At 32.2% G+C, this 26,527-nt stretch overlaps 2 protein-coding genes and 1 pseudogene across 4 annotated transcripts; 1 reads left to right on the forward strand and 2 right to left on the reverse strand.

Annotated features, from left to right (window-relative positions):
* Positions 1–2,668: 2,668 nt before the first annotated feature.
* Positions 2,669–5,414, reverse strand: LOC100803633 (caffeic acid 3-O-methyltransferase). The gene is made up of 4 exons (XM_003554738.5): positions 4,776–5,414; positions 4,398–4,708; positions 4,052–4,116; positions 2,669–3,103 (listed from the first exon to the last, which is right to left on the reverse strand). The coding sequence occupies exons 1-4, from the start codon at positions 5,216–5,218 to the stop codon at positions 2,804–2,806; spliced, it is 1,119 nt and encodes a 372-aa protein (XP_003554786.1). The 5' UTR covers positions 5,219–5,414; the 3' UTR covers positions 2,669–2,803.
* Positions 5,415–8,264: 2,850 nt separating this feature from the next.
* On the reverse strand, positions 8,265–10,357 carry LOC121174147 (protein DMR6-LIKE OXYGENASE 1-like; annotated as a pseudogene).
* Positions 10,358–12,752: 2,395 nt separating this feature from the next.
* Positions 12,753–26,387, forward strand: LCL3 (LHY1/CCA1-like protein). 3 transcript variants are annotated; one of them, NM_001358989.1, is made up of 8 exons: positions 13,021–13,190; positions 13,493–13,518; positions 13,722–13,917; positions 14,815–14,926; positions 15,149–15,210; positions 23,820–24,047; positions 24,133–25,545; positions 25,628–26,387. In NM_001358989.1, the coding sequence occupies exons 3-8, from the start codon at positions 13,879–13,881 to the stop codon at positions 26,021–26,023; spliced, it is 2,250 nt and encodes a 749-aa protein (NP_001345918.1). In that variant the 5' UTR covers positions 13,021–13,190; positions 13,493–13,518; positions 13,722–13,878; the 3' UTR covers positions 26,024–26,387. The 3 variants fall into 3 exon arrangements, with proteins under 3 accessions (XP_006604919.1, XP_006604918.1, NP_001345918.1); XM_006604856.4 differs by lacking the exon at positions 13,493–13,518 and having other exon boundaries at positions 12,753–13,190; positions 24,136–25,545; positions 25,628–26,312; XM_006604855.4 differs by lacking the exon at positions 13,493–13,518 and having other exon boundaries at positions 12,762–13,190; positions 25,628–26,312.
* The last annotated feature ends 140 nt before the right edge of the window (positions 26,388–26,527 follow it).

The raw sequence follows: 26,527 nt of genomic DNA on the forward strand, positions 1-26,527 counted from the left end.
TCAATCCATAAGAATAATATTTAGTCTATCATAGTCAAGCATAGTCTAAAAATAATTACCACTAATTAATCTCGCAAAAAAAATCAGTGTAATTACTCCTAAGATATTTGAACCCAGGACACCCAAGCTTTTTTTTCTTCCGAATTATTGGTGGCAGACAGTATTCTGAATTGCAAGGTTTTTTGCAGAGTGCTTGGCACCTCCGAATTCGGCCATGACGATGAAGACACTTAGCTGAATCGTAGGTTGCAAATTGCCATGAGAAGTACAAGGAACCTACCTACGGCTGCACGTCCTCACTCCTCACGTTGGACATTTGCTTCTTTTGGTTTAAATTTCTCGTCTTCAACATTGACAAGTAGTACGTACATTGGATTCTAATGAAGTGGGCCCATAATTGAAGCTGTTTTTATTGCTGCATGGGTTGAACACTTGATCTTTATTAAACGTCTGTGTTTGCAGAAAGTTTTTCGTAGGTTTTGTTGAATCAATCAAACAAGTCCCACGTGGGATAACAACAATTAAAGAGCAGGGAAATTTTTTTATACAATTATTTAAATTTACTTTTATGATAAATTTTTTATTGTTGAGAAAGTGGAAAAGAAAAATGGAGAAGAAATTGACTTGCAAAACAATTCTTTTTTTCTTTTTAACTTTCTTTCCTTTAATGTTCTTTCTTACTTCTTTTTTTGAGAGGTTATGTTTTTTCTTACTAAACAATCTAAAAATTATCACAGTTTTGTACTCCTTGTTCTTCTCCTTTCTTTTTCTATTTTCACTTTCTTTCGTAAACCAAACAAAGCATTTAACTTTTAGTCTTATGAATGTTGTACATTAAACTTTGAGTTTTATTAAAATATTGAATACCTATAATTATAATAATGGAACTCATTGTTGGAGGTATACTTTGCCACCTGTCAACACCACAATAATCCTCGCAAAATTACAAATGATGTGTTTGATTAATTTGTATTTCTTTATGATAAGCTTCATTTTTTAAAATTTTGTGGTTTGGTATTTGACCATTTTTTATTATGTATTTATTTCTCATTTAGGTTGTTATATCTTCATGCATTATGTATTCATTCATTTAACTAAAGCTTAATATTTTATGTGTGTTCATTTCCAAATTTGAAGCATTCAATCTAAACCATGGACAGTCCTTGCTCACAAGAAGCATTCAATCACACCTTCATTGTAGGCTAGGTTCTTGCTATTTTCCATTACTTTCTTTTTATATAAAAGTAATTGTTTAGTTTAATTAGTGTTTTGTTACAGTCTGTCTATTCACTCAATCTTTAGGAATAGAAAAGCTGTTAATGTGAAAAACATAGTCTTTTATAAGTCTAAATTCTTTTTGGGAAATGTTGTTGAAATAGTATTGACTTGGTTTGGTGTTCTGTTACTGTCTGAATTCTTTTATATAAAGGTAATCTTTTATATAAAATGTCTTTTGTTGTAAGAAATTGATTTGGTTATATGTTTGAGATTTCTGTCTTACTTTATCTAGAAGTGGAATGAAACTGTCAATACCCACCAGTTGGTTTGTTAAATCCCTTAGCAGTACTAGAAAAACACAATACATAAGCAAGTGAAATTTACATTGAATTGAAAGTATCTGGATGCAGATGCAGTACTTGGTAAGAGCACAACTTGGTGAGTAGTAACTTTTGACTTGCTTCATGCTATTTTCCCTCTATCATATTTTGATGTTATATTTATCAAACTCTCAGCAGGTGTAGTTTGTGTTATAGGACTAAATATTGTAGTGTCTCTAAAGGACATTAAAAAAATGGTTGGAGGCATTGGTCTTGGAATTGGTGTACAGATTTCAGGAAACTCAAGTAAGATGTGCTATGTCAATTAACTATTAATTATGTTACACAATAGAAACATTCCTTATTGAACTCATCTCAATTCTAAATTTGTAGAATACTATTCTGCAAGATACTATAACACTCTTTTGTCATAGAATGCAAGAACAACAGTTTGGTTAAATTTAGTTCATAATATCCACCCACTATAGTCATAATATAAGTTTGTTGCTGTTATTAAAAAAGGAAAAATCACAAGATTTGCAAATGCTAGAAACAAAGAAGGAGCAAATTCAAAATTGACCATGTCCCCTACATATTGTTATGAATTCTTTTTTATCAAAAGCTATTTGTTTTTTATGGAGTATAGGAGCTCCAACAAGTTCAATTTGAGACTAATTGTAATAAATACTTAATTATATTGGAGGAAATGCAAAGTAGTTATTTTCCTATTATTACTATAAAATTGTATGTAATATATTGTCAATTGTAAATGTAGGTATTGAATCTATAAAATTCTGATGGGGCCCAATGAAATCCCATCAAAATTGCGAGCAAAGAATCTGGGGACGGGAGTGATGGTGTAGAGCGTTTGAAGGTCTTGGTTGTTGGGAACGAGTGAACAATTAAGAATGGAGTGAGAGGCAAGAAGAGTCGGGACACGATCCAACATTGAGTCTGCTTCTGTCGCAAGAAAGCTTGGACGTTCTATTTATCAAAATCTGGAGTTGACCGATGTCAGAATCAACATGACTAAAATAGACTTCACCATTTGGCACATCGAGTAAATACCCTTTGTTAGGAGTGGGTTAGGCAATCTTGTAGATAATTGTTAGTAAAAAGTGAGTTTAATATTTATAAACTGAATTAGATTTCATCAGATAATTATTTAAAAAAAAACAAACTTATGATAATACACACCTGAGCGTGTTTTGTTAATTAAAAATGACGAAAAGCATAAAGGGGCATGCAGAGTAGTATATGGTTGTTTACTTGAAGAACTCCATGATCCAAAAGGTTCGAACATAGCATTCATATCTGATGCCACTAAATCCAGCTGCAGTTGCCAAATCCATGAATTCTTGATCAGATCGCTCTTTGCCTCCCGGGTTTTGAGTCATCATCAGAACATCCGTTTGGGAAACGGCCTTCCAAGCAGCATTTGACGTCTCTGGTATAATTGGAAGAACTGCCTCCACAACTATCACCTTTCCATCATCAGGAATTGCGTCATAGCAGTTCTTCAACAACTTCAGACAGTATTCATCACTCCAATCATGAAGTATCCACTGCACAGTTTCCTTTGTTAATTCAGAAATAAAGGAGATGGATAATACTCGCAAATGATTTCATGGGGAACTCAAACAAATTTCCACCCTGTCCCACTATAAATAATTATTTTATAACTTCTATTATCTAAAAGAAATTTATATTTCTGAGAATATTTTAAAAGTCTTACTGTTAGATTAATTCTTAAGATGTTATTATGACCAAGAGATTATTTTCGTATTTTTTTTTCAAGTTGCACGAAAATTTAAAAAAATAAAAAATAAACGACAAAAACCAGCCATGAGAAAATAGAAGATAAGAACTATTAATGTAATATTTAAACTAAATAAATAAAAGAATCACACAAGTACTTTGAATCCCGCACAAATGAGCAATAATCTTTTAACTGGATAACGATTATTGTTAATTGACTAATTAAAAATAAATAATATTTTTTTTCTTGGTAGCTGGATATAAGCAAGTATTATATTATTGATAACTGAATACTGTCTGATTATTTAGCAATAAAATATGAATGATAGTCTGCCACACGTCTACAATTAATAAAGATAATTTTAACTATTAGATAAAATTTCAATTTTTCTTCAATTAAATATAAAATGATTTTGGGCCTCTTTGTTTTACTTTTTAGAACGTATTTTTAAATTAAAAATACGTTTAATTTTTTAGTAATTATGTAAAAATAAATAAATAAAACACCTAAATTTTTAATACTTTTTAGAAGTTAAAACTTAAAACTAATTTTAAAAGCTGTTTGTATAGTAATATAACATGTGTTTTTGGTTCTCTAAAAACATGTGTTTTTGGTAACAATATAACATGTTTTATAAAACGACAAGATTCCTCTTCCCTTTAAATAAAATATTAGTACTTTTTTTTAGTGAGTTTGTTTCCCTACTATACCATCAGTCATCACGCACCAAAGTGGGTTCCCACTACTCACTTACCTTCATAAAGATGGCGTCTCCTTTAGGCACATTTTCAAACATATCTCCGCCAACGTGTTCCACTCCTGCAATATTTGGTAGCTTTTACTTTTGAAAGTGAACGTGCTTAACAATGCACAGCTCAGCTGATAGTACATGGAGTATTAATTATTAACAAAGAAAGTAGACATGCATTATTTATGCCAATTACTAAAAAAAAAAAGTAGGCAATTGATATTATTTAATTATGTTACTATTTAGTGAAACTCATAAATTTTACCAAATTACTTTGGTTAGAAGCTTTTCAATTTTGTTGCTCATTTATTGCTTTTCCAGTTTTCCCCAACAACAGGTGTAAAGATCATACCAGGATAGGAAGGAGCATGTTCTAGGACATGAGGCAAGTCAAAATTGATACCCTGGATATGAGGGTATTTGGAAGTGATCAAGTTGATGTTGATCCCAAGACCACCACCAACATCCACAAGCATTTTTATGTTCTCAAAACCTTTGTAGCACTCCAGAACCTTCTTCATCACTATAGTGGTGTGATTGATCATTGCTGTGTTAAAAACTTGATTGAACCTTGCGTCCAACCTTGGATACTCAAAAGCATGAGTGCCATAAACCCTGTTGAATGGAATACCCCCTTCCCGAATTGAATCTTTCAGCTCCGACCTAAGAATGAATACGCATGATTAGTAATATTTAAGAGGGAGGGGGAGAGAGGTGGATGGAGAATAACCAGCTATGTAGGAAGATCTTGTCTTGAAGCAAGGCCATCAAGGGTCCCAAGGAAACCCCATCAGAATTGCGAGCAAAGAATCTGGCGACGGGAGTGATGGTGTAGAGCCTCTGAAAGGTCCCCAGGTTTTGGTGGTCGAGAATGAGAGAACAGTTAAGAATGGAGTGAGAGGCTAGAAGGGCTAGAAGGCGATCCAGCATTGAGTCTGCTTCAGGGTTGTTGTCGCAGGAAAGCTTGGATGCTATCTCTTTCGCAGAGAGCTTAGCCCCCGCTTCTTGCAACACGTCAAATACGCCCAGCTCCGTTGCCGATTGCAGCGCCATGGAAACCACAACGGAGCTGCAAAGCAGCATAGCACGCGAGAAGCTTTCTTCATCTTCTAATTCTTGCTCTCCTTTCATCTTCTCTTTCCCATAAAGCTTTGAATTTGGAAGGTTGGCCATCTCGACTTCTACTCTGCAACCACTTTCCACTTCTACTGCTTAAACTAGTACACTTAGTTGCTTTCTTGTTTATTTTTCCATTCTATAGATGTTAAACCACGCAATGATCGTGCTTACCTTTTTGGTCATGTTATTTCCTTTTCATAAGGATGCATTGTACAAAGTAGATACATACACATCTAACTAATCGCCAAATTCAATTAATATTGGTGGGTGATTTTTTTAAATATATATTAAAAAATTAAAATATATATTTAAAAATGTGATCAATTTATTGTTATGATCAAACTATAAATATTATATAATTATTTATTATTATAAATTATTTTGTTGGTATTATCATTAAATAATTAAGAACTTTTATTTTTTTAAAATTAAATACAAAAATTATTGGATGACTATAAATAAGTCTAATAAAAATGTATAAACACATAAATATTATACCATATCATGATCAATATGATAAGAACATATAGTTATCAAAATAAAAAGAAAAATATTATAAAAGCATATTATATATCATTCTATTAACAATTTAGCATGTTATAAAAAATGCAAACAAATTGATATGACCTAGTTGGATTTGGTGAAATCCAATGACTCAATTGGGAAGGTTTTTTTTTTTTGGGTCCTACACTTTAATCGGATTGTCTTGATATTGGAACTCAATCAAATTGGCCCATTCTAAACTACTAAAAATCTACCAAGAGAAAAAAAAAACAATTTGTAAATTTGAGGAAGTTAAAAAATATCAGAGTAAAAAAGATAGACCCAAATTTGAGATACAAAACAAATATTTAAAGTAATGTAAATATAGAATCTAGTGACAGATTACTATCAATGCTAAAAACGTTTGTGAAAAAATATAAAACGTTAAATTGTAATAAATAAAAAAGTATTTAAGTCTTACTTTTATAATAATTATTTTTAAAATATTTTAATTTACCATCGAATACAAAAATCAATTGAAATAAAATTGTATCAACTTAAACAAAGATCTCAAATTTAAATCCTATATATATATATATATATTCTTTAGTATTATTATTTTTTATTATTTAAGTTATGAAGATAAAATTATAATTCAACTTAAAAGACAACATCAGCGCACTTATGATACCTAAATTTTATCTTATATACAATAGAATTAGGGTGAGAAATGAGAATATATGTTAGACCATTCACGAAGGAGCCTTTGGTTTGCTCATCATATGTTTTTCTTGACCCAATTTTTTTGTTAACATATAAACTAATTCAAGATTTATTTTTAAGTCATTCAAAAATATTTGTGTTTATGTTTGGAAGTAAAGATTCCATTAAAGATAATCAGTGAGGTTCTCCAATAAAGATTATTCATTAGTGAGATTCTCCAAATAAAGATTATTCATTAGTAGATACTTCACATCAATATCATGAAAAAAATAAATTTTATTTCTCTTAATTAAATGTATTGGATTTTAGTTTCATAAATGAAAAAATAAAAAAGCTCCAAAAAATATAGAATTATTTACTTTTTAGTCCCTGAAATCAAACTGAAAAATTAAAGTTTGAAATAACTAAATTATACTATACATACATTAACATGTCGCCTTCAAGAACCGAATTTTGAATTAACTCAATTTCTCTTTCCTCCTCTCCTGCCTTAAGTTGCCTCCTCAAAAAGACTCTGTTTCTGTTTTAGGACAACATAGAGGGAGATAGTTTTTCGTGCCACGGAAATGAAAAGGAGGAAAAAGGATAACAAGATCAAGTTTAAACTACAGGCGATCCCCATGTCTAAATTGGTTTTTCGTGTAATTTAAAATATTAAAAAACATATATCTGATTGTTAAGCATGGATCCATCTTTTGCTGTTAGATTTTTCATGCGTTCACGTACGCGAAAAGCTTTGAATGGAGATCTTGATAAATGCACGTTTGAAATTTGAACCAGATGATATTCATCTAATAAGAATACACGGGTTTCTCTAAAATAAAATTAAAAAAATACACGTGCTGCATGAATCGGGATCCTGATTCATGGGAAACAATTAAGGTAAATTATAATTTTGGCATCCAATAATTTTTAATTTTACAATTTTAATCTCCAATTTTTAAATCTATAATTTTAGTCTCTCAATTTTTTTAAATTAAGCAATTTTAGTTATAGTTAAGTAACTTATATTCAACTCGACAAATATAACTCTTGATAACATACATTGAGTTTATGAAAAATAACTTGGATTCAATCTTCACATAATACCTCCTTAAAAATGACAATAAACTTTAAATGTAATTAAATTTCAAATTGAAAATTAATTCCAAAGTTGATCCAAAGAATCAAAATTTGTAAAAATATTCAAGAGTCTCACAAAAAAAAATAACACATACAGATCACATAAGTACACTATTTAAATACAATGGACAAGTTTTTATTGATAAAAAAATAGTCAATTTAAATTCTAATTATGCACCGTGTTAATGATAAATGTTGAATTATTACATAAGAATAAACAATAACCTTTAAACAATAATATTATGTCCTTTACTGCTTAGTTACTCATAACCATTCATATTCTAAAACTTTATTTCTAATTATTATTTCTAACATTCCTCCTAATCAGAAAATACTAAAACTTCAGGTGCTTAGTGAAAATATCAGTAATTTGATCTTATAATTTTTTTTATATGAACTAGCTCCATCTTTTACATGACAATCTTCTTAAACTAGAATGTACACTTGATCCTAATTGCTTCGTGACTCTTGAGAAGATTTGGTAACTATTACTTATTCTTTCTTCTTAATGACTTTGATTTTTTTCCTTTGCTTATATCTAGCTTTTGTTTTCCATGTCTTGGTCAAAACAAATCACTTATAATTTTAGTTTGACTATATATTTTTTGAATGCTTTTCATTTTTCTTGACCTTTCCCTTGAATTCTCTTGGAAAGATGTGGCTTCATGAATTGAAAGACTTGGTGAAGGTGTCATTGGTTTTTTACACACTTTAATTATTATACCATACATAATGATGCGTGCAGAGTGACAATCACTGAACAGGGGAAGCATTTTATCAGTAAGAAAATATTTGCCATTTATTATATCCTAATTAAAGAAAGACATACATGCAAATTCCACATACTACTCTGGAAGCCAAAGGCACAAATTTTGATTAAGTAGCATATTAAGCCTTGAACATGTGGAGGCAAGTTTGTTTGGAAAGTCCTCTGTTCCAATCACAGCATCAGGTGAAGGACAGTAGAATGTTGGAATGGTCAACGAGCGGCAAGCCAGGTACGTCATCTTGAAGGAGTATGGTGATGACGTCTCAGCTCTGGCTCTGGACACGGAGGGTAGTAGTTCATTGCCATGTGCTGTCCATGCTTCCCAACTGCCTTCTCACCTAAGCTTTCAGAAATTGCCTCCACCAATTTCAACGCTAATTCTCTCATCTTCATGCTGTATTCTGCAACATCTTCTCTGTTCATCATGGTGTAATAAGTCATCAAGTTTACATACCTGAAAAAATCCATAACTTTGGCAAGCTTGGCTAATGTTTTGGATGATGTGAGAGTGACTGGGGCCATGAAGGCCTTGGAGATCGATGAGTGGCCTGATGCTTCACAGTGGAAGCCAGGTCTGATAGCAGTACTGGCTTATGGGTCCATTGATTCAACTACTTCATTTATATAGGAATCAAGTGACGTCTAGGAAATCAAAATTCCAATATTCATCACATACTACTAATAACAGGAATTGCTTCGCATTAGAGGACTTCAGTTTTTTAAGCATGACGTCTTAAATCTAATTTATGCATATGCCACAAATTTACTGTGTTATTTTTTTTATTCAATGAGGATCAAACCCATACTTAACTGGGCGCAGTTTCTTTCTAGTGGGTTATACAAATTGCTGCTGCTGCTAGGATTTAGAGAGAAAGTTATGCAATAAAACTTCATTTTTATTTTTTTTTAAGAAACTTCATTGTTATTACTTATTATAAGGTGTAATAAAATTATTTAATTTTTTTTTACAAAAATAAATTAAATAACATAAAAACACTTGCTAGCGAAATTCATATTTTTTTTTATTATGCGTCATGTATACATGATGTAATCAATTTAAATATACCGTGTTAATTAAGTATTTTGAATTATTAAAATAATAAGAATTTGATGTTTTTTTAATATTTTTATATAATAAATATATTGATTTTTTTTTATTTTATCACGTATTTACGAACATACATTAAAAACTTGTATTGTATATTATATTTTGGTGTGTGTTAACAATTACGATTAGAAATTTATTTTTTCAATAAATTCTTATTATGATAATCAATTTAGTTCTTAATTTTACAAATTAATTTTATTTTAATTTTTTACACTTTATTATTATTATTTTATAAAATAAGAAGCTAAAATAAAAATAATAAAATTTAAAATCTAAACAAAAATAATAATGATTAAAGATAACTTTACTAATTTGAACCCTAAAATACTTTCAAACACTTTTTATGAAACCTACACTTAATAAACAATAATAATAAAAAATTTAAACCCTAAATCCCAATACATTGAAATTTGACATGGTACTGAAAAGATGCAAGTTTGTTTTGATTAGCATATAGTATTGAGGAAAGGATCGAACTTAGGCCTTGAAGATATCGAGGCAAGTTTGTTTGGAAAGTCCCCTGTCCCAGACATTCTAGTAGTATCATATGATGGAATGGACACCCTCTCCTTCTTGCAATTGACCAAAGCTCGATGCAGAACACTCTTATACTTGTCATTGCTTATCATCTGAATTTGATCACCCACATTCACTGTGAAGGAGTATGGTTATCACCGTTGGATCAAAATTAAGGTGGCCTACCCTTTAATTTTATATATGCTATACCCTACTCTTACCTGAAAGATGGAGGGTTGGAGGGCCATTCCTTTATGTAATCTTCGATAGGGTGACAGTGAAGTCTCAAGAAGTCCCTCTAGTTGGAAACCTTCTTACTATTCACGTTGAAACTAGTGGACACCCTGCTTGCCTTGAATGGATCGTTGGAGTAACTCTTTAATCTCTCACTCTCTGGTAAACCGAAAAACTCCCTTGACACCTTCATCATCTTTTCAATCACACCCTCTGGAACCATGCTTTGTCACCTTCATTCATTTCAAATTTTACACAAACGTAAGGTTAATCACCAATTCTTTCGCTCTGTGTCAATTGAATGGCACTAGCTACCTGCATCTGTGAAGATGCATGCATGTGTGAGCTAGGACAGACCACGTATCATATCTATCTTAAAACATAAAAGAGCGTATTTAAGGAAGAGTAAGTTTTTTCTTTATACTTTGTTTTGTTCTCTATTTTTTCAATCATGCTAAGAGAGAATTTTTCTCTTTTTTTTTTTTCATAGACAACCTAAAAATCTATTTTTTTTCAATCATGTAAATAGAGCATTTTACTTTGTATTCTTCACAGTATAATCAATCGTAGGCAGCAATGAATAAAGAATTTAACTGACTTGGGAAAATCTTAAACATACCAATATTTGGGATATTTAAGTGCAAGAAGGAGAGATAAAGAGGAAAAAAAAAATAAGAGATGAAGTAATAGATATAATAAATAATGTAATAGAAAATAAAGAGTGGGATAAAGAAAAATAACTCATAAGCTAAAACAAAATTTTAGTTCTTTATTTATATTTTTGTTTTAATTTAGTACTTAAATTTTATGTGTTACATTATACTAGTTCTTTCGTCACACGTGATAAATTGTGAAATATGACATGTGGTATGGAATAGTAATCATTAATGAAAATTGATATTATTTAAGAGATAAAAATAAAAATTTAAAAACTTAAGAGATTATATTGTCACAAAAAATATAATAATTAATGAAGTTTACATAGGTGAAAAAATCCATAATTTTGGCAAGCTTGGGCAATCTGTTGGATGATGTGGGAGCGATTGGGGCCATGAAGGTCTTGAAGATGAATGAGAGGATTGGACGGTCAGCAAGTGGCCTGATGAAATTAGAGGGAACCTACTTCAAAGTTCAAAGCAGTACTGGCTTTTGGGTCATGTTATTGCTGTCCATTGATTCAACCACTTTGCTAATGCTACCTCTCTAGCTATAGAATACAAATACCCTCCTCTACCTCTAGCTTTTATTTATAGGAACCGAGTAACGTGAAAGAAATTCAATTTTCCTATATTACTAATAACAGGTATTGGTTCGCATAAGAGGCTTTATAAACTCTTTTTAAAATAGGTTAAATTAGTTCATTATTTCCTATAATACAAATATTGTTTTTTAGGTTAAATTAGTAAATTTTAAAATCGATTCAATTTGATATAATTATATAAACTAAATCAATAGTTTTAAATCACTACGTCAAGACTGCTCAACTCAAATTAATTTATAAGACGAGATCAAATTGAATAAATTTTAAAATTAGAGGACCAAATTAATAAAAAAAAAACTAAAAGACTCAATTTAATTAATTTTTAAAATTAAAAGATTAAATTGAAAAGAAAAAAAATCAAATCAAACTTAAAAAATAAATTAAAGTAATAATAAACTAATTTAACCATATGTCTTATAAACAAAATCTCTCAAATAATAAATATCAAAAGGAATATATTATTACAAAAAATTGACCGTCCATTGGTTGGCAGATAGAGCTTCGAAGTTGGTACAATTTCCTACTGTGGGAATTAGTTCCATTCTTCGTAACCGTCCAATAACATTACAAACTATATTTATTAAATATAATATATAGTATGTAGTATAATTATTAACAATAAAAATTACTAAGATATAAGCTATTACTATTAATATATATTTCCGTGTTCTGTTTTTAAATATATTTTCAACTAATTATTTTTTAAAAAACAACGAAGGTTTTAATTTATAAAAATAGCATTAGATTTAATATATATATATATATATATATATATATATATATATATATATATATATATATAATGTTTAATAAATGTTGTAATCAATATATTAAAGGTAGCATTGACTGTTCTACATCATTAAATAGTGTATTTATTAAATATTATGTATGGTTTCTTCTAAATTTTTTTATAGAATATGTTTTAGGCCAACCCAATTTAAGTGTATTCATTTATTTAAAGACAGCCGGTCATTACTACACTTATAATTTAAGACATAATTTAATTTTAACTTGAAATAGAATAAGTTTCATATTGGACTAACAGTTAAAAAATCGTTTTTGAGTTAAATGTATTTGCTCCAAAAAAGAAGAAAAAGAAGTTAAATGTATTTAATTATATTATATTATAATTGTTTTCGTAATTATTTAAAAAAAACATTCTTTTATTTAAAATTTAAATTTGATCAGATTATAATTAAATTGGTTGAAATTAGATTGTAGATTTAAATTAAACAAAAAGTGTTACAATTGTATGTCTGGTGCTTAGATTATTATCATCGAGAAACAAATCTAAATTGAGCCATGGAACGCACAGCAAGTAACGAACCGTGAAGAGAGACGCTCCGTGCGGCGGTGTGATTGGACGAAGCCGTTGCCGCGCAACTTGAGGGCCCCACGTATGACAGCTGGCGGCGCTTTTACGGACTGAAAACAATGGCGTCGGAGTTTGTGGATGAGATTTCAGTTGAGGGGAGAAGGCCCCAAAAAACAATATTAAAGGATTCAGGAAAAGTGCATTAACCACTAAATTGATGCCACTTGTCACAATCCCTTGCACACTTAGCAGCCTCCAAGTAAAACGACACCTTCGTTTTCATCCCAGGAAATTCTAGTGGCTGAGATTGCTTCTCACTGTTGAACAGTTGGCTGTGCTTGCTTCTGTTCCTTGTAGTTGAAGTCGCTCCCCCTCATTCTTCCTTTTCTACTTGCCACTGTTTCCTATTCGTCATTGCCGCAAATGAATTCCGTCGCTTCTCATGCATGATCGCACCTTCAACTCTCTTCTTCTTCACCATGGCTTTACTTCAAGGTATTTTTCTCTTCCTTTCTTTTTCTTTTTTAAATTTATTCAGTTTCCCCTCTTTTTGGTTACCGAGAAAATTTAATCGCCGGAAACTGCAAAACGACTGAATAACTTTTCCGATTTGAATATATCATGTATGCTGAGTTAACCTCTCTGATTAAGTATTCTCGGCAACCAAATAGGAGAACGGAACTTGGAGTTTAGTGGCAGAGATATTAATTTTGAAGTGAAATTACAAGTTAGAACGTGCAAGTTCCAAGTGTTGCTGTGATATATATACTAATTGTAGTTGTTTCCGCGTTTGAAAGGTTTTGGCGCTGTGGAGTTCGTTTTGGTGAGGATTCTGATTAAAGAGTTTTCTTTTATTCTTTCGGAGAAGCGTCTCTGTTGCGGTGGATTCTTAAAATTTGCTAAATCTTTTTTTCTCTATTACTATCCTGCGTGTGGCTTGTGATTGGAATGCTTAGAGTTATAATTGCTGTTACCAAACAGAGACGGATCTCTACCTATTGTTCTTGCTTTCTGTTTCTTTTGCAGTAGCATCACCTTATCATCAGCTTCTGCTTGCTTTCACCACAACGGCCTCACTATTTGGTGTGTTCCATGTCACAAAAAACGAAAGGAGATATTCCTTTTACCCACTCCTCGTCAGGGAAGATCTGAAGCAGCGCTAGCTAGCAGCACACGTCCTCTAATGGACGCCGACTCCTCTGGAGAAGAAGTGCTTATTAAAGTTAGTCAACTTTATTGTGGTAGATTAATGGCAAACTTCGATTCCTGAAAGGGAATTAATAGTTGTCATTATTATTAGGTTCAATTGATGATATGGTTCCTACTTTATGATTTTTCCCTATACGATTTAGTCCTTACACACAGATACAATGATATAAGTTATGTTTTGGACCTGCCATTAATATATTCAACGTGATTGACAGTATTGTCAAAATTGCGATTTTTTTAACCGTGTAAAGTCTCTACAATTTTTTTTTTTGGCAATTTAAACCGTTTCAAAATTTTTGTTATGGAGCAAGGTTTTAAAAAATTGTTTGACACAATTTTGGCTGCAAGTCAAGTTTTTGGAGTGTCGGCTGCAATTGTGGTTGCAATGATGGTATTTGTATGAAATTTCCTGCAATATCATGAAATGCAACAAAACCGTGACCGCAACTGCAATTTAAAATGTTGTTGTGAAAGAAATAAACAGCAATTTGTTGCGATTCTACACTTACACTTTTAGAATATTTTTGTAGTGGTCTTAACAATAGCACCACAACCAAGTTAACAATATCAAAACTCGAGTGTAGGGACAAACATTACATTGGTCCGAAGGAAAGTCTCACGTTTGAGTATGATGAATGAAAATAATATGGTTGGGATAAAAGACTTCGTTAAAGGCCCAATTCATGTTTTCCGGCATAGATTAATAATTGACAAAACTTATAAATATTTCACACTTATAACTTTGTAACAAAAAAGTAATATGCATGTGTAGAAACTAAAATTTATAGTTTTTTGGTATAGGAAAAAAATTGTAAAGTGGAAACAACTATATAGGCCAAAATATTAAATAAACCTTATTATTATTGTTGTTATTTTTATTATTATCTGAGTGGCTACTTGGCAATTGTAGACAAGAAAGCCATATACTATCACAAAGCAAAGAGAACGATGGACAGAGGAGGAACATAACAGATTTCTAGAAGCCTTGAAGCTATACGGGCGAGCATGGCAGCGCATAGAAGGCAATATTATGCTCACCATTAATACTTTATATATACTTCATATCTTCAGATGCATAAATGCATTTTAGATTGCCAAATAATCTTGATATCTAGCATACTAGAATATGTTAATAGGAAATTACAGAAACTGCTCTCTCTATTTGATTAAATCTGTATATAGGACTACTCTTTTTTCTCACGCCCCCTGCCCCCTTTTTTGGGGGTTTTAATTTTGTTGTGCAGAGCATATAGGAACAAAGACTGCTGTGCAAATCAGGAGTCATGCTCAGAAATTCTTTACAAAGGTAAATCCATACCTTCTCACCTGGGATTATTCATTGAAATTTTTGGTCCTATAATTCAAATTTATGCTTCATCTTGATTTGCTGCTGATTTATTAACCAATTTGGTATTTTGTTTGATTCATAAAATTCCCATTCAATGGCAGAAAATAGTTCTGTATCTGAACTGGTGGATTTTAAACTATATTGGGGTTTGGTTTCTTAAACAAAAAACAAAAAAATTACAAAACACTTGCCTATTCCCCGCCTGATGTGTATATATATCACTATACATTATGGCTTATGCCTTACCTAAGAGTTTCCTTTGAATATCCTAATGAGTTTCCCTTGGAGGAGACATGAACTGTCTGATCACATGTATAGAGAAAGAGTAGTGTCAGATAATGTTTACCAACCAGCTTCTTTCATTCGTCACCAACATCTGCTGAAAGCTTTGCATTAGAAATCATTTAGGTGTCACGTGGATGGCTCCTGCAGTACCTGTTACTTTCAGGACTAGCAAATCAAGTATATACTTTCCTTGAGAAAGAAATATACTCTTCTTGTCCCATGCCATGTCAATATCTAAGAAATGCTTCAAAGTACCCAGATCTTTAAGATGGAATTGTATCTATAGAAAAGAAGTTTCGTGGCATGATTTTCCATTAGGGAATGACTACTAGAGTTTCATGTAGAAGTGATCAGGAACCTTCTATGGTTTTCAAGAATTTAGGTTTCTTAAGTAAAAAAAAAAGGGTTTGAGTATTGATTTAGAGTTCAAACCCAAAAGGGTATGGTTCAGTGATTGGAATTCCAGAACTTGGATGCTAGCATGGCAGGCGATTTAGTTATGTATGTTCATAGACTAAATATTAGTAAACTGTTTGGAGATTGACTTTCTATAAAAAAGAATATAAATAATAATTTAATGCTTTTAATAAATGAGTTCAGAGGGTTGTTCGCCAGCTGCAACAGTATCAATATGAACATAAATGCAATTTATTATTTTACCAAGAGATCTCTCTTAACAACTCCCCTGAAGTCCTTCTTAGTCTGCCTCTTCTCCTTTTTACACGACTATAAAAAATGCAATTTACTCTCCTCCCTGGAGTTTTCAGTGGCCTTTTGTGTACGCATTCAAACCACATTAACTGATTTTTTGTCATCTTTTTCTGTATTGGTGCTATACCAATATATCCTTGTATATAATTATTTTGTATCCTGTCCTTTCATATGTGGCCATATATCCATCTTAGCATTCTCATTTATGTAGTCCCACGTTTCTCCTATTGTTCCTTTACAACCCAACATTCACTATCATAGAGTATAGGCAGAGTATAGTAGTACAATAAAGCTTATATGTAATGAGGAAATAGTTAACACTTAACAAGACTTGAAAGGCTCCTGTTCATTTTTTACAGCCTTTACTATTACCTTTACTAATGCTGAAATTATAGTACACGCCCTTACTAATGATAAAATGTGCTGAAAATTTTTAGCTTAGGCGAAGAGAATGTGAAGGATATAACATCAGACTTGGGCATTCAAGTGATTTACATTTTCTGATGCATCTATGGTTACTGTATAAGGTTCAAGTAAATAACATTGAGTTTTCGTGCTGAACCCTTTTGTTGTCTATATTGAAGAGACAAGGGGTTCAATGCTTTGATGGAGTACACAAAGGCAATGAAGACATCTGACAACAAATTGATTTTAAAGAAGTTAAAAAGACAAGGGGGACTGGTTTGGGCAAGTAGTCAGTATGATTGCTTGGTCAAACCAGTCCCCCTTTTTTTTTGTCCAACTGCACTACTATTTGTGCCATTTGTCAGATATAGAATAGAACCACATATCAAAGCAATGAAAAGTACGATAAATACATGCATATTTGGAGAACCTTTACTTATGTGAAAATATGATTTGTATAGAGATCTTTAACAATATTAGTGAGCTGAATGAGATTTCATTTATCTGAACAATAATGGCTGAAAGAATTGATCATATTCCAAATATTTAATGTTGTTAATGCTAGGTAGTCACGGTGAATCCCCGCTGAGATAAGTGTTCATTCTCTAACTGCTTTAAGCTAACGCTAAAATATTAATAAGGGAAAAGTCTAATTTACCTCTTCCAATTTAGGGTCATGTGCACTTTGGTCTGAAACTTTAGAAATGTGAAAATTTACCAACTTTCTAAACATCGTGATTTAGTCTTGTTTGATGTTCTGTCTAATCACCAATGAAAAGTAGCACACTGAAGTGAAATGGGCAAGTTCTTACCAATTTTATCCTTAATAGGCCATATTCCAAGCATGTGTGCCGCTGCACTTAAACCACCATCCTTTAGCAACCCTAGCACCAAAATCTTGCCAGCAACTGTCGTTGCACATGCCCTCACTTGATTGGTGCATGAGTCGTTTTTCCAGCGATCCCTCTACCACCCTTTCCTCAATTAGGAAACTTTTCTCTGGCCCTTTTTCAACTTCATTTCTCATGGCCTTCGACAGTTTCCCGTCAAAATCTAGTGTTGTGGTGACTTTTAATAATGTCTCGTTGATCCGATGAGAAAAATCAACCAACCAACTACAACACTAAGACTAGACAACAATCTAAGCTAGCTAATGTTGCTCAAATCATTGCCTTTGGAACCATTGAGGATGTTACTAATTGTGTCATTGATTACAATGATTTTCTCCTATTCAAGGCAGCCGAACAACCCATCTCACCAATCGATGTCATTACTTAGTCTAATAGTCTTGGAGCCTTTTTTTCTTAGTCCTATTTTCTTGAACCTTGGATACTTGACTTTGGGGCTTCTGATAATATGACTGGTAACAAATCTCTTTTCTACCGTCTGTCTTATTTGGATTTTTTTTCTTCTTTTACCTTGGCAAATCTCGGATAAAAGTTCAAGGCATTGGTCAAACATATCCAATTCCTAACCTTTTCTTAAATTTTGTGCTTTTATGTTTCTAGTTGTCCTTCTAATTTAATATATATTAGAAAGCTCTCTCACACCTTCGATTACTCTGTTATTTTTGTTAACAAGCATGTTCTTGTCCAAAATCAACATACCGGACGGACTACTAGAGCATGACATGAGTTGCGAGGATTATATCAACTTTCACCATCGATTGTTTGTTCCTTCTCAGGCTTTTGCACATTAGTGCTTAAGTCACCTTAGTTTAAAAAATTTCGTCTTCTAACTACAAGTCTTGTTAATTTGGAAAACATGTTCGCCATAGTTATGGTCATCGAGTTAATAAAACTGGTTTGTCACCTTTTGCTTTGGTTCATTCCAATATTTTTGGGTCTTGGTCGTTTCTATTCAACTTTTTGCTACTATTATTTGTCTCTTTCGTTGATGATTTTTCCCATTGCACTTGGTTAATGAAAAATTGTGTTGATGTTTTTTCCAGCTTTCAATGTTTCTCAATTTAATTTCAAAATCAATTTGATTCTCCTATTGAAATTTTAGGCACTGATAACGCTTGTGAATATGTCTTCCCAGTTTCATTTCTTTTTTACTTCACAAGGTATTATTCATCAAACATCTTGTGCACACTCACCATGGCAAAATGGTGTTGCTGAAAGAAAGAATTGACACGTGATTGAAACAACTGGTATCATTCTTCCCCATAATTTTCTCTTTTGTTCCTGGGGTGATGCGCTTGTGACAACATGTTAATCAACTCCATGCCTTCCTTTGTTCTTCGCAACCCCGATCCCTACTCTCTCTTTTATTCCTAATAGGATCTATACCTTGTTCCTCTCCATGTCTTTGGTTGCATGTTTTGTCCATGACCTCACTTTATGTAAATATAAGCTTTTTGTCTAATTTTTTTAAGAGAAAGGATCATCTTACTCAAAGAGTAATTCTATCCTCGTCTTCATCATTCATTTTCTTGAAATCTACTAATTAAGATTACTTACTTATTATAATCATTAGATTCTAAGAAAATGAATGACGAAGATAAGTAGTAATGTGAAATAAATGAATCTCTCTTCATCTCTCGAATGTATTTTTATAGGCTACTCACGTCTCCTAATGGACTATTGTTATTTTTGTCCTCAACTTCAACCATATATAATTTTGTCCTCACCCCTTTTTTTCCTCTTCGACTGAACTTCATGCTAATTCCTTTGTGGACCCTCTAGATATTCCACATATTGTTCTGGCTTCAATCGTTGCTTTTGCTCCACCTCCTTTGCATACTTACCAACAATGGACATAGATTCCAACAATACTTCAAATAGTATTTTTAATAATAAAAAAATGCAATATAAAATACTTAAAGGATGAAAAACAAAAAAATAATTTTAAAAGGATGAAAAGAAAAAAAAAGTACTAAATTATAAGATCTAAAGATATATTTAAACCAATATTTTATATTACACATATAAACATTTAAACAGATAATAATAAAAATTCTTGATAAATAATAAGTCATAATTTACACAATTACCATCAATCTAGGAGAAATAAGAACATAGTAATAGTAATGAAGTAAAAAAATGAAAGACTATGGTGAATTATTTTTAAAAAATAATAGCACCTTCAATCCTATACATATAAATAAATACTTAATTCATCTATACTAATAAAATTATTTAATTTTAATTAATAATATATTTATTGCATATGCAAAGATAAAACTGCTTAATCCTTCCACGTATCTTCGTACAGTGAAGAGTCTTCCTGCATCAGGGTATGTTAGTTTTTTTAAAATTAATAATATCATAAATTTAAATATTATTCAAAATTAATCATAAGAATTAAATAATTTAAGTGACAATTATATCTAATGGTACTACGTGTAATTCAATAAATAATTTTTTCAAATGAGTGTGACTTAGGTCCCGTTTGGAAGAGCTTGTCAACAATTTATTTGTATTTATCTTATAACTTAAGTTCTTATGAAAGTGTTTGGGAGACCTTATGAAAATATCTTAATCTATAAGATGTTTTTAGCTTATTTTCATAAGCTCTCTAATATAGCTTATAGGAATAGTTTATGCAGAGCTTATGAAAAGATTAACCTTTCTTTGAGTCACCCCAAGATCAAAAATATTAAACACGTATTTTTTTATATTCTTTTTCGTTTCTTCCTTCGAATCAAATATTTTATTTTATTCGTTTCTTAACTCAGATTAATATAAATATTAGTTCTAACACAAATCAAATTATAGCTATTTGTGGCTACTAAATTTATTTATTTTTTTAAGTGTTTCCTTGCTAAAAATATAATTTAATTAAATAAATTTATATTTTTGTATGTTGCTAGTAATTTCTTCTATACATTATTAGTAATTTTTTTGTGTTTCCTTCTACATTGTTGCGTACTGGTGAAGTTTTTATAATGGTATACTATTTTCATATACATATTTATAAACGTGAATGGTGAATTTTTTAAATTTATATAATGATTTTATGATATATATATATATATATATATATATATATATATATATATATAATTTAATTTTAACACCTTAATTATATTTTAATCATGTTTTGATTATTAAAAAATTTATTTATTAAAATTATTGATAAGTGTATGGTGTTTTTTCTGTGTCACTTAATTTTTTCAAATTTATGATACTTAAATCTTTGTTTTTAAAAATTAAGAGTACGCAAATTGTGATTAGTGATATTTATTTTTAATACTTTTGTGATACATACGCACACATAATGTGAGTATATTAGTTATTTAGTTGGTTTATATTTTTTATTTTATTTTGAAATATGAGTTATTTATTAATTTTTAAAAAGAGACAATATCTTTTAAGTGCTTAGGTAGATATGCATTCAAACATTTCAAAATTGTATAAGCGCTTATTCAAATATACATCCAAATACAAATAACTTATCGAATTTAATCACTTATAACATAAGTTAGTATATAATAATAGCTCAGTGAATATAGTCATTCTTTAAAAGGAAGAATATATTCAATTCTATGAGAAATGAGTAAATGCATCATAGATAGACTTTATAGAAAATTAAGGGTGTAAAAAGAAATTATTAATTAATATATTTAAAAGTAAATTTATGTTTCTTATAGAGTAAAATATCAAGTTAGTCCCTCACTTTTAGAGGCACTGTCAATTTGGTCTCTGAGATTTTAAAAATGTTAAAATAATCTTCGATTTTACATTCTGTTTGTCATGTTAGTCCCGACCATTAGTAATCTCTTAACATCGTTAGTAAATGTGTGATGTGACACGTTAAGTGCCACCTGGATGCACACATGGAACTTCCACATCAGTTTCTTCTACTTGCCATGTACGGAGGGACTAAATTGATATTAAAGGGACTAAAATAACATAATTTAGGTGATCATCTTTTTTCCCAAAATGTTAAAACCCTAACGGCTATTTTAACATTCACGCTTTCATTCTATTTTTCCTCCTACTCATACTCAATCAATTCTTATTCTTCTCCTATTCATCTTTCTCCATCTTTGTAGTTCTTCTTCTATTATTTTGTGGTCTATCATGTCTGCTAATTCAAGCACAAGGGAGAATGCCACGTCAAACCGAGAACACACATCCTAGTAAAGGTACCTCCATGGTGTAGTACTAAGGTTATTTCCCACATCTTGTATAACCAAAGCACAACAAACAGATATCACAACGCAACACGCGAATAAAAAAAAAATTAGCTAAACAGAATGCAAACACTAATAGAGAGCAAAAACAAAACAAATTGTGAACTAAAACAAACATAGGAAAAATAAAGTTACAAATCATGAATGCAAGTTTGTCAAGTAAGAATAACGCCTCAACAAATCAACTCATTCACCCCTAAAGCCCCTCTCATTCATTATTGGAACACACGCATCTCAAACAGAGAATACTTCATTCTCTCAAAAGCTTCACATCTCACACTATACCACTACGCTATTCTGAATAACCTCTTAAACCAAAATCTCAAACCCTTCACTCTCAAAAACTACTCCAATGGTTTAAACGCAAACAACAACGCGTTTGAATGATATAGTGCCGCCGATTCAACTACGCTGGTTCAACACGAGAAGACCAAATGCAGTGAAAAACAAAACCCTTACTTCTACTGGAAAGTACCGATTGCGTCAATCAACATTGGAGGGTGACGATGATCGATGTGGAACACACAAAAGCACTTATTGCGTCAATGAACAGTGAAGGGTGACGAAGAACGACAACCACCACCACTGGGAGAGCGATGATTGGCGTGGACCTAGCACAGGAACGTTATCCTTCAACCATAGGAGGGAGAAAATGGTGAGAGGGAATACATCACGTTTTCAATTAGACTAAAAACTATTAAGGATCAATTTGACATTGTATACAAATATTGACTCTTCATTTTACAATGTAACATTTAAAATTATGTCATATTAGTCCCTATGACATGACATTGCTTATTTCCCAATTACGCTTGCTATGTGTTCGTCTAGGTGACACTTAACGTGTCACATCACACATTTACTAACGGTGTTAGAAGATTATTAACGGCAGGAAATAACGTGGCAAACAGAATGTAAAGTCAAAGATCATTTTGATATTTTTTAAATTTCAGGGACCAAATTGACGGTGCCTCCAAAAGTGAGAAACTAATTTGATACTTTACTCGTTTCTTATATTTAGAACAAAGTTCTATTTTTATTTTATAAAAAATACTAAGAAATTGCTCTCACTTGTTTCTTGATACAAAGGATGCAAGGGGCAACAAATTAGATAAAAGTTTGTAAAATGTGAACTAAGAAGTTTAAGGGAAAAGGAAGAATGGAACATAGGGATAAAGATGTGTGTTTTTGAAATTTATATCATGCTAGTGATGCTGTTATGCTATATAGCACAAAAAGCAGTTATTTTGGGTACTATTTGCTATTGAAAATTTCTCTCTATTTGAATCCCATATCATCCTAACTCCTAAGGCTGCTCTGCTCCCTGTTCCAGTGTAGCCTGCTATTGACTAATATGAATTCCTACTACATAATGAAGATTATTTTTTTCTGGATTTAGTTCCGTGGATTGCCCTTATATTGAGGAATTCTCAACATTAAAATTCCATTTGCTCTCTTTTATTTATTTATTTATTTTTATATCTATTTAGTGTCCATTTTAAGTTACACGGGAGGAAAACATTATTAGTTCCTATGTGTTATTGTTTTATGAACTCATACTCTTGTTTTCCCCAACAGGACACATCAAACTACTAGTCTATTAGGAGAAAAGGAAAAGAGAAATGATAACTTTAATGAATTTATTCATAGAAATACTTTGACTGAAAATGGGTATCACTTTCAAGCTAGGATTTTGAATTTTTGATACCTCCAATTCCAATTCCAATTCACAGAGATGTAGCTAGCACAATCTTTCCACAGGAAGAATCAAACCTCCACTTAAAGGCAGTGACAGTGTGTTTTCTTTGAAGATTGTACTTCATTGAAAACCATGTAGATAGTTAATTATGCTTTATTATTGGATGCACTGAAATGTTACTGTTGGAGGTATTACAATTCTCTAATTAGTATTTTGGCAATTCCACAAATAATAATAATAATGCTCAAATGCTCCGATGAATGTTTTTAAAATAGTTTTTGTGAAACTTCCACCTGCTGAGAATACTACAATTCTTACTTTCAGTTGGAGAAAGAGGCCTTTGTAAAGGGTGTTCCAATAGGACAAGCTCTTGATATAGACATCCCCCCTCCACGGCCAAAAAGAAAACCAAACAATCCTTATCCCCGGAAGACCAATGTTGGTGGTGCCCCAACATTACATAGCGGAGCAAGGCATGGAAAGCCTCTCATTTCAATTGTATCTTCACTTGGTAAACAAGCATTGGGCTTGGAGAAAGAACCCCTTCCAGAGGTTATATTTATTTTTATGTATTCCATGTCATTCGAATTTTCTGCCTTTCCCCCTTTCATTGAAATCATTCCGCCTGTTCCTTTAGAAGCATGATGTCGACCTAAGGCCATCAACCGTAAAAGAAAATAAGGACCAAAGCTGCTCAAAAGTATTTACCATTCTCCAAGAGGCACCCTGTTCATCTGTATCTTCCGCCAACAAGAATTCAACATCAATATTAGTGCCGCTGAGAAATTCATGTGCCCTAAGGAAGTTTATACCTTCGGTGAAAGATGTGATAACTCAAGATGAAACCAACGACTCTTTTGTTACTGATGATCTTGAAAATCAGAAGTTGGAGATAGATGATGGCAAGCACACTCAAAAGTCTAATGGCACTTGTAAAGTCTCTAAGTCGGAGAATTCTGGTGCTTCAGAATTGGTTCAAACTGAGAAAACAGATGGTCTTAATTGTGCATTAACAATTGAAGGGGTGCAAGGCAATCAGAATTACCCAAGACATGTCCCTGTGCACGTTGTTGATGGGAACCTTGGAACTAGTACTCAAAATCCATCCCCAGATATGGTGTTTCAAGACTCCATATTTCAGCCGAAAGGAGGGGTTAATGGGCAACCTAACCTTGTCACCATTTCTGCTACATCAAACATAAGTGAAAGTCAAAACAACACTGCACGGTCCTCTATTCATCAATCATTTCCTCCTTGTCCTACCTTCACACAGGATGATTATCATTCATTTCTTCAGGTGTCCTCCACATTTTCAAGTCTTATTGTCTCTACCTTGCTACAAAACCCTGCAGCCCATGCTGCAGCAAGTTTTGCTGCTACATTTTGGCCCTATGCAAATGCAGAAACTTCCGCAGATTCTCCCATGTGCACTCCAGATTTTCCATCAAGACAAATTGGCTCGCCTCCAAGTGTGACAGCTATTGCAGCTGCTACAGTAGCTGCCGCAACCGCATGGTGGGCTGCCCATGGACTGCTTCCTTTGTGTGCTCCGCTCCATACAGCTTTTGCCTGTCCTCCTGCATCAGCGATTGCAGTTCCATTAATGAATATTGATGAATCACCACAAAAAACAGAACAAGAAGAGATTAAACCACAAAATTCTTCTCTGCAAGATCAGATACTGGATCCAGAACACTCAGAAGCTCAACATTCAGCTCCTAAGTCCCCAGCTGTTTTTTCATCCAAATCTGAGGAGAGGGGAGATGCCAATTTAAATACTTCACCAAAGGCTACTAATCATGAGACGAATCAGGTCATTTCTGAGAACCCCGATTCCAACAAAATGAAGGGCAGAAAACCTGTAGACCGTTCCTCATGTGGTTCCAACACAACCTCTAGCAGTGAAGAGACCGAGTTACTACTGAAGGATGAGAAAGAAAAGGAAGAGCCCAAAACACCTGATGCAAACATTTTAGATACCGAGCTTAGTAATCGTCGTAGTAGAAGCATTAACAACCTTACTGATTCTTGGAAGGAGGTCTCTGAAGAGGTATGATTGTATATCTTATGATGAAATGTTAATGTAATGTATGCATGCATTGCTTCTTTCCTCATGCCACTGTTATTTTCAGGGGCGTCTTGCCTTTCAGGCTCTATTCTCCAGAGAGGTGTTGCCACAAAGCTTTTCACCTACTCATGATTTGATAAATGAGGATAATCAGATAGACAGCATCAAGGATAACGACCAAAACACAGACTACAAAGATGAAGACCTTGAAAGCAAGAAATGCAGTTCTAATTGTGATGGGGTGCAGAAAAATCTGCTATTTGTCAAAGATAACAATGAGGAGGAGGGACTGCTAATCATAGGTCTTGGACCAGGAAAGCTAAAGACTCGTCCAACAGGGTTTAAACCTTACAAAAGATGTTCGGTAGAGGCCAATGAAAACAGGATCGGAACAGCCTGCAACCAAGGTGAAGAAAAAGGTCCTAAGAGAATACGCTTGAATGGGGAGGCTTCAACTTGATGCTTGATATATCCATGCAACCACACAAAGAAAATCTCTAGTTTTGCATATATTATTTCTTAGTTTCCTTGTTCATTGTCTGTATTGCTTATTTTCTAATTCTGCAGCTCACGAAACTTGTCGTGTAGGTGTGTGTACCATATTAAATTATTACATTACACTCTTTTTACTTTCTTGGACTGATGCTACTGCATTTGAAAACTCTGCTAAAATGGACCTAGACAAGAAACATTAAGTACTGTTTTAGCATTGATCATTTAAGTAATTTAATGATCCTTCATTCAGTCAATTCCCACGTTTTAATTTTAGTTGTGTGGCATCTGTGAACTATTTTCCTGTATACAAAATCCGCCCAGGTTGAACAGAATGTGCTTGTATGTTGGCTGTGGTGATCCACATACATATTGGTTTTGAAGAAGGGAGCTTTCTTTCTTTTGCAATTGCTTTCATGAAAGTTAATTACTTTGCACTACACGAATGATTCTCAAATTTGAATTATTTTTA

Source organism: Glycine max, chromosome 19, assembly GCF_000004515.6.
Source record: "Glycine max cultivar Williams 82 chromosome 19, Glycine_max_v4.0, whole genome shotgun sequence".
Classification (NCBI taxonomy): domain Eukaryota; kingdom Viridiplantae; phylum Streptophyta; class Magnoliopsida; order Fabales; family Fabaceae; genus Glycine; species Glycine max.

Coding starts and splice junctions, on each gene's coding strand:
- LOC100803633 (XM_003554738.5), bottom strand. CDS start 5,218: ATGGCCAACCTTCCAAATTCAAAGCTTTATGGGAAAGAGAAGATGAAA. Junction 4,709..4,775: donor AAGATCTTCCTACATAGCTG/GTTATTCTCCAT, acceptor ATTCATTCTTAG/GTCGGAGCTGAAAGATTCAA. Junction 3,104..4,051: donor GAGACGCCATCTTTATGAAG/GTAAGTGAGTAG, acceptor GAAACTGTGCAG/TGGATACTTCATGATTGGAG.
- LCL3 (XM_006604855.4), top strand. CDS start 13,138: ATGCATGATCGCACCTTCAACTCTCTTCTTCTTCACCATGGCTTTACT. Junction 14,927..15,148: donor AGCATGGCAGCGCATAGAAG/GCAATATTATGC, acceptor TTTGTTGTGCAG/AGCATATAGGAACAAAGACT. Junction 15,211..23,819: donor CTCAGAAATTCTTTACAAAG/GTAAATCCATAC, acceptor TCTTACTTTCAG/TTGGAGAAAGAGGCCTTTGT.